Source organism: Fundulus heteroclitus, chromosome 9 (genome assembly GCF_011125445.2).
Source record: "Fundulus heteroclitus isolate FHET01 chromosome 9, MU-UCD_Fhet_4.1, whole genome shotgun sequence".
Classification (NCBI taxonomy): Eukaryota; Metazoa; Chordata; class Actinopteri; order Cyprinodontiformes; family Fundulidae; genus Fundulus; species Fundulus heteroclitus.
The window spans coordinates 19,575,571-19,584,598 of NC_046369.1; the positions used below are offsets into that span (position 1 = coordinate 19,575,571).

The following is a 9,028-nucleotide window of genomic DNA, read 5'->3' on the forward strand; positions in this document are numbered from 1 at the left end:
AATGGCCCATTCCATATCCCCCACTGGTCATACAAATATCTCATTTCCTGTGGCTTGGCATTGGGGGAAGCCTAAGCTGGGACAGATGGGATACTGATTGGAAAAACCGATGGGGACACTGAAAACAGGCTCCAAGAAAACATCCTTTGTTTTCCAAGAAAATGTTACGTTTTTGCTGCTTTGACATGTATCCTGCGAGCTCATTGATTTAGGTTGGCCAACAGAAGTGAAAGAGTTGGACGGGGGGAAAAAAGCTGGGATGTAGCAAGAGACTGGAGCTGGGGCGAAGTGATCCCTGTTTGAACCAAATATTCTACCCACACACTAATAAACATAACCTTTAAAATATGTGTCCATGTGCAGTTCACCTTTCACCTCAATGGGAAACACCTGATCCTGTAATATTAACACAGAGCAGCACAGAACTACCCAACACCTTTAATGCACTGAGAGGAATGTAGGGATTACGTTTTACTCATCAGGGGATGCTGCCCACAGAAAACGCCTGTTTTCATTTTGACTTTCCCATGAAAATGTTTATTTGTAGTGACTACATAGTGAGGTTTCAGTAAGCAGAACATCCTGGTAAGGCCAAACATCTTCTGTTTGTGAGAAAATAATCCAGAAGACAATAAGACAAGACAAGATAATAATAAAACAAGAATAAGACAAGGTCAGTTTTAGTCCAAAAAGAGGGACGGTTGTAATAATGCCAGAAAAGTGCAGAGCGGACAAATAAAATCTCTCAACTAGAATGATGCATTTATATGACAACAGAAAAGGGCAACAACGTTTACCCTTTCAGTGTTTCCTGGCCACGGCGTCGGACTCGCTGCGCTTCCCTCTGGTCCACACTCCCGGTGAAGCGGCTGGCTTGGTAAGGTCCATTTCCAGTTTGAGTACTAGTCGCCTGAACGGCGCTGAGACAAACAGCCGCCCATCCCAGCAGCACCTGAGCCAGCTTCCCTGTTCCCATTGGTCGGCTGGGCTATCCCCCCCAAACTGAAGCTCCCCCTGCTTTGCTGAGGCTCTCCCTCTCTCTCTGATGTGGACCCGCGCGAAGTCGCAGGACCAAATCCACACCCAGACTGGGTCTGGTCTTCACTCCAGTGCAGGGGCTAGAGAGGAAGAGGAAAAAGAAATAAACGTGTCAAACATGTGCAATTTACACTTAGAGGAGTTAAAACTCTTGTTTAGGAAAACAACTTTTTAAATGACCAGATTTATCCCCAACGTCAAATAAACTATCAAACAAGCTTTTCAAAGACAGGTTTGGAGCAGTTCATAAGCTGATAACATATAACGTTACGTATTTCTAGTGTAAAATGATCTGTTAAATAATCCTCTACGGGCAAATTATGGTAATAGAGACAGTATATAAATACAAACATATCACAGCTGGTAAAAAGCCAGGGTACAGTTAACTATGTCAAAGGTAAAATTCCTACTTTCTGCAAATCCAGCTCATAACCTAATTGTTCAAGCTCTTTTCGATGACCATGCTGACCAGGCCCGTATTAAGACAATGTGGTGCCCCTGGGCACTATACCTAAAAGTCCCCCCCTTACCCGTGCTGTCCTCCGGTCAAAACATCAGACATAATCAAGGGGATTTCTGTAATGTAATTTACTACTTACTAACTTACACAACTACATGTAGGCATATGAGCAGTGAGCAATATTCAAATATCTCATTTTAAAATGTTGAAATCAAAAAAATCTTGATTTATTTATCATTTATTGTTATTGTGACATCAATATTCACAAAACGAATAATGCATGGTCTTTCAACAATTTCAAGTAAATAGTATAACAATTTATGAAAAATATATTTTTAAAGCATGTGTCATGTGGTGCCCCCCCCCCCCCCCATGGTTGGTGCCCCTGGGCACTGGCCCACTGGCCCTTATGGATAATCCGGCCCTGATGCTGACACATAACTAAATCACAAAGGGTTCAGATATAATCCTCCAACCTGAAGCAAACACATTTATTTTCAATAAAAATGGGTAAAATCACATTGAGATCTATCACATCAGACACACATGACAAGAACATTACTCAGCATGTAAAGGAAGGTGGCCCTGTCTAAACCACAGACATTTAGCTGAGTTAGGTTGATGTGAGACTGAACACCATGAGGTCCAAAGATTTGTCTGGTAAGGGATTTAAAGGGACCTCAAAAGAACTTGAATGCCCTTCTGTGTGTAAGTCTTTTCGCTCCCTCCCTCAGTCGCCACAGCAAGTCATTACAACTTGTTCACAGACTTGGCTGAGTTTTTCCACCAGATGCCCATTCGTCACCAGGTCCTCCGTATCAAAGATGCTGACTTACCCCACAACAAAATCAGCCACTCTACTGCACAGAAAATAACCTTCAAGTAGGGGTCGCAATATGCTAAACGAAGTCTCCAAAAATGACAAGATGTGATCAGGCGACCCACGAAGAGGTTTTGATACTGTTGATATGAAAGGGTCTGCTCCACCAGAGAAAAACAATGACATTTAACTTTCATTGGAGATGTGCAAAGAGAAAACCTTTGCTCTCTAAGGAAAGCTTGAAGAGCCAACTCAAGTTTTCCACAGAGAACATAGAAGAAGACCAGGACATGGAATAATGGGCAGATGAGTCTAAAATTTAATTATTTGGACACTAGAACAGCGGACCTGTTTGGCATAAACTACATTCCAGAAAAATAAAACTCCAGCGGGGCCTGGCCAGCTCACCACCATAAAATCTACTATGAATTGTACTGGTCATAAATGGTCTCCTATTTACCTCAAGCATACAGAGTGCTTGAGGAAAATAAGAGACCCTTTATGGAAAAAAATGAACTGGACCCTGAAAAACGACAATGACCGGAAACATACCAGTAAATCCACCACGGACTGGCTGAAAACGAATGAATGGAAAGTCAGGGGCCGACTCAAGGCCCGGATCTTGATCTCATTGAGATGCTGGGTGTCTTGAAACGAGACGAACATGAAATAAATCTCTCACAGCAAAGGAGTGAGGAGTTGGGCAAACTTATCTCTGGCCAGTGTCTGAGACTGCTAAATGGTTACAAGAGGCGTCTCACAGCAACTATATCTCTTAAGGCCAGTAACACTAGCTATTAGGGGTGTGCTAATATGTTCTTAGGCCAGAATACACATTTTTTATTAGACCTTTTGTTTAATGAGTGAAATTATGTGAATTATTAGTGTTTACCTGCAATTAAATCACTCTCTTTCCTAGGGTTAAATAATAAATGACATAAGAACTCAATATCTGAAAATGTCTTTGTTTGTTGGGGTTGTCCTAATTTTATTTTTTCACGGCTGCATTTTGATTGCTTTCTAATCAGGACTACAGTGGTTAATGAAAATCCAGCACAAGTTTTATGTATTTTAAAAAAAACAGACTAGAGTTTTTAGATTCCAGTTTGTTTAATTTTCTAAGCTTACATTACTTTTTCTTTGCTGTGTCTATACCAAAGGGCCCATGTGAGCAAAGGGCCACTTGTGCTTGGTCTTGGCTATTCACCAATGATTAAAATAATAATAAAAGTTATATAATTGTTGCTTAAGGGTCCACATTGGTAGTAGGAAGGGACAAAAGGGGAACACTAGGTTATGAAATTGCGGTACACAATTTTTATTCAATGGGCGACCCAAACCAGCCCAAACTCTCAAATAGTCATGAAAAAGATGTTCTTGGATGTCTTGATTGGAAAGAGCCATTCATGTTCTTCCAAATAACAGGCATGTTTTTCGACTGCGGTGAGAAACCAGAGAACCAGAAGAAAACCCAAAATCCTAACAGGCGAATCTGTCAATTCTACACCGAAAAAAAGTCCTGGAGGACCGATATTTGAGCCAGAGACCACCACACCGCTATGTTCATCCCTGCAAATAACTAAGCTAAATGTACATCATAAGCAAGCAGAATAGTAACCAACAGTAAAGAAGTAAAATAAATTTGTGGTGTATTCCAGTTTGCTTTCCCACCGTAGCCAACGAGATTTATTTCCGTTTAATTTGTGTTTCCATAAACCTAATTTAGGGCCGTGCAAAGGAATAAATGATCATTCTGTTAGAAACAATAAAAGCCAGTTAGAAACTCAGACAAAAACCACTGCTACTGCCTTCTGACCATTGAGTATATTATGGTTTTTAACCTCTATAATAGTATCTGTAGAGAACGTTACAATTGAAGCACCCCTCCTTCTAACCTTATTAAGTGTATAAATGGGTTTAGACCAGACAGAATGTGAAAATGACTCCTCATTTATGGTCCAAAAGAAATGATAGGGAGCAGGGGAAATATCTTAATAAGTTTCGCTTTCTAGCAGTAAATTGAACCACTTGAGTCACTGCATGCAGTCAAACCAGTTAATCATTCCCTACACCAGAGCTTCCCCAGCTCCCACTGTTCATAATAACAGAATTACATCCCAGCACCACTGCTGCCGTTCCAGTTTCCTCGTGATTAAGATCCAAGAGGTGCCAGAGTACCTCAATAACCTCAGTACGTAAAAGCTTTCTGAAAAATGGAATAGCTTGACTTAACGTTCACTTAGGATGCTCAAATTACTTGAGCTTGTATTTAGAAAAAATCTCCAGCACATCAGAACTCCTCTCTATCTGGATTTGTGCATTTTTCGTCAGTTCAGAAACGATAGGACTACAATGACAAGACTCTCCTGAACTGCTAGGTTCTATTTTTACATTTTGTAGACGTTAAAGGAAACTTTCTAGTTTGCCAAATCTGTCTAACAGACCTTTCTCTCTTAAACTATATTTTACAGTTAAAAAGCTGGGCCCTTAATGTCTATAAAAGAAAGAAATATTTATGCAACTCATGCTATTCCCATTACCTTCTCAAAGCTTACACGTAATCAACCTATTATTTTATTTTTACTTAAAGGCTTATAAAATGAAAATGGTGAGGATTGGGGATTTAAATTAATGCCTTTGATTAAAGAGAGCCACAGAGGGGAACTGGGGGGAGGCGCCAGAACAATATTTGGTAACGTTAACAACTCAGATCACGATTTCTGTCCACTGCCCTTGGTTGATGCAGATGTAGACTTTTTTTTTTATTACGGCAAAATGATTACAGACAAGGTCAAATCTTCTTCCAACTTAAAATGTTAGGTATAACACCAATTATTTGTCTTTTATGAACCACACTTTTTACATTCTCTATAATTTCATAGTAAATAGGACCATATCTATCCAATGACTTTTATTCAAATGCAGACTTTGGTGCACCAAAATTAGCTTTTAATTCATCTACTAATGGAGGCCAAATACAGCAAGACTGACCCAAATTCTGTTCTTACTGCTGGGAACAGACAACAGTCTTGTCAATCAAAAAACATGTTCATATTTTGTGGGGCAGGTAAAAAAAAAAATATTATTTTATTATTTATTTATCTATTTTATTGGCCCTAGAGTAATTTTGACTTGACAATTTGGCCCATGTGACAAAAGGTTTGGACATCCCTGCATTAAATGGTTAAATTGATTTTATTGTGTTGTATTTCAACTGGATTAGCTGGACTTGATGTAGTTCTGAATCTGACAATATAACTGGAAACTGTTGTAGCGAACTGGACTGGTGTGAAATATGGAGCATGTTGGATTGGGTATGAGTTAGAGCGGCTTCTCATGTGTGCTTTGGGATATTTGTTTTGATCAGGGGTTATAGAAAAGGAACTAAATTTAAGTGAAGTAATTAATACTCAGATGATCAATATCTCCCCTACCAATAGGAATGAAAAGTGTGACATTATTACCTTCCTAAAATAAATGCCTAGGTCATTTATTTTCCAGGTTTTTAAAAAAAAAAAACACGCAAAATAATACGCCAATAATATATTAAGCTACTTGAAACAAAAAAATGTAAACATTTGAATTTTTTTCATTTAAAATAAACAAAAACACCAATTTATTAAAGGTAGAGTGGACGATCTTCTTTCGACTTCGAGTTCAGGAGGATCTTCCTATCTATTGGTTGACCCACATGCCAACCTTTGAGAAGCGCATTGTGAGTGTTCGTTCTTTGCTAGTTTCCTCTTGCCGGCTGCACACTTCTAGTGTTTATAGATCCAGGTCGCTTCGGTGTTAGCCATCCATTGTAGCTCTGCTGCAAGTTTACGAGAAGAAGACGAGGGCCCCAGAAGAAATAAATAAGACCGGAGTGGATTTGGGAGATTCTTTCACGCGATCCCCCTGAGGAGCTGAAGAGCAGGTAGGACGGCCTTGTGCGGTTATTCATAAACTGACTTGGCCGTTTTTTACCTACATTCGCGGAAAACTCGTCCCCTATACCTTTAAGCTACAATTACAGTTTGTATGCTTCATAAAGGGAACATTTCCAAATGTATTTCTATTCGATGTCACAGATCAACTCACTGTTGCAGATAATTGTGAAATCAAGAGATAACTGAGAATTGTATTCAAACTTTTATGCTAATGAAAATCTTAAAAGTGCAGCATGCACCACAGTCCCCCCGAGTTAAGCATTTGAATGAAAATCTTTTGCTGTAATTACATCTGAATATCTTTTGTTATATGTTGTTATACAGCTTTGCAAATATAGACTAAATTCCTTGCCTCTAATTCCTTGTAGCTCAGAGATTGTGTGGAGTTTATATGTGAACATCTGTTTTCAATTCTGGCTACAGATTTAGGTCTAAACTTTGACTGGGCCCCTCTAATTTGTTAATATTCTTTGCTCTAAACTATCCAATTTTATGTCTGGCTGTAGGTTTAGGTTCTGTTGTCCAGACTCAAGTCTTTATCAACCTCTATCAGCTTGTCTTGCATTATTAGCTCTGTTTATCATCAGTGACCAGATGTTCTGTCCCTACTGAATAGAAACATTCCCAAATCATGATGCTACCATCACCATGTTTCACTATATGGCATGTTCAGATTGTTTTCTACAACACATAACTTATGCCTGTGCGCCAAAAATGTCCCTTTTATTGTAATCAAACTCAGATATTTGTCTCTTACATATATGTTTTTATTATTTATATCAGACATGTAATGACTTTAAAAGACTTATGGACATTGTTGATGTGCTTCATTATTTTGAATTAAAGGTTCACAGTTGATATCAGGAAAGTCAATTGTAATGGACTCACAGAAGGCTGAGAAGTCTGTTGTTTTTGTTCACCACCGCCAGTAAATGTATAGTTTTTCCAACCTAACTAAACTGCATTATGTCTTAAACTTTAACGTCATACATTTAAAATGAAAGACGCTCAAGGTCGAGCTGCACTGGAAGAGATGAGGTTTATTCAGCTCTTTTTCCTGCCTTGACATAAAACTGCTGGTTTAAGAGCGCAATGTGGGCCCCTGATGATATACAACCTCAGCAGACCCGAGCTCCAGCTCCCTCACCATCCACCCCAATCAGGAGCCTAACCACATATGTGGCTGGACTGGAGGACAGCACTCAGACTAGCACAGCTACAGTAGAGAAGTGATATAAAAAATACTAACCATAATTATGATTCTGATTGCTCCTGTGACATAATAAAATCCATTACGCTGAATGTAAGTCGTAATATAAACTTTGAGGTCTCTCTTCTGTTCTCGCTTCCTCTAAGTGTAAAAGTTATCTCCAAATCCCCTCAGATCTGAGACAAATGCTTCTGCTGCTTGCAGTTAGGAAGGCACAGGAGGCTGTATCAGCACACCAAACCAAAGACATACTTGATCAATTACCCGGATTTGGAGAGCTAGACAAAATAAATCAGGGAAAGGACCCATTCTTGATAAATATTGTTGCAGCAAAACTTTTTTTCTTCTTTCTCTCTGTGCGTCTTCCAACATTTTCTACTAGAGCAGAGATTTGGATGTGCGAAATATGAGACATCAAACAAACAAAAAATCAGGGAGAGATAAACGAATTATCTGTTACACTAAAAGAAAACACATACATATATGATTCAGAGAAAGTTTTCTGCTGCAGAAACATGACAGGAGAGTTTCCCCTCACACAGCTGGATAATAATCTGAGAATGCCACTACAACTTCAAGAATGAAGAGAAGCGCGACTTCCTCTCCAAGTCGCTAAAACGCAAGATATATATATCCACACAGAAAAAAAAAAAAAAAACACAAGTCTAAAAAGATTTTTTTTTTTAAATTAAAAAAAAGTATACGTTAAAGTCAAAACAAAACAAAACAAAAGTTAACAAGCTGAACCACCCCGTTTCTCTGCGCATTTTCTCAAACGCCGCATTAAGCAGTAAACCTCCCGGGTGTAAAATGTTCAACTTTCTGCAGCTGCAGCGCATCCTGGTCTGGTTCTTTGGTCCTAATCTTGAAAGCGATCGTGCATGAGCGGATAATCGCCACCAAAAAAAAAAAAGAAAAAAAAAAGAAAAGAAGAGAAGAGAAAAGAAAAAAAGACAAACAACGGGGTTCCTGAAACAAAGGTCTCAATCAAAGCCCTTTCACAGCCAAACTGTAAGATGAATATAGAAATCCATACCTTGCAACAGATCGGAGTGCCTTAGCGTCGAGGAGCCCGGCGGTTTGAGACGGGATATATGTGCCCCAGAGTGGAATAATGAAGCTTGTGAGGGGAAAAGGGGAAAAAAGTGAAGGAATTGCCCGGTTTCTGGGAGGGGAGGGGACACAGAGCGAGGCAGAGGAGGAGGAGGAGGAGGAGGAGGAAGAGGGGGGGTAGTAAAGGACTGCAGGACAAACCCACATTCCTCAAGACTCCTGGAGTTGTTATAACAAGGGGCCAAGCAGCTAAACCCACTGTGGCTGACATGGCTTCACTATCATCAATCTGGTGGGGGAGAAAAAAAGCAAAACTCACCTTCAGGCTAACCCAGGGATGAGATAACAGTATGGAAAGGTAAACAATTCTCCAGGTCATTTCTGTTACCATCAAAAAACAAATCCATCTTTTAAAGCATGGTTTATTTAGTTACACTTGGTTCAATTCAAATCAATTAAATTTTATTTATATAGCGCCAATTCATGAAGCATGTCATTTTAAGGCACTTTACAAA

General features: G+C 39.4%; 1 protein-coding gene across 1 annotated transcript in view; it reads right to left on the bottom strand.

The window, feature by feature from the left end:
• Positions 1-8,586, bottom strand: part of fbn2b (fibrillin 2b) — a 96,023-nt gene extending 87,437 nt beyond the window's left edge. Inside the window, 2 exon segments of the mRNA XM_012877893.3 lie at positions 798-1,118; positions 8,497-8,586. Of these exon segments, the coding sequence (XP_012733347.2) occupies positions 798-976 (179 nt within the window). The 5' untranslated portion in view covers positions 977-1,118; positions 8,497-8,586.
• Positions 8,587-9,028: the final 442 nt, after the last annotated feature.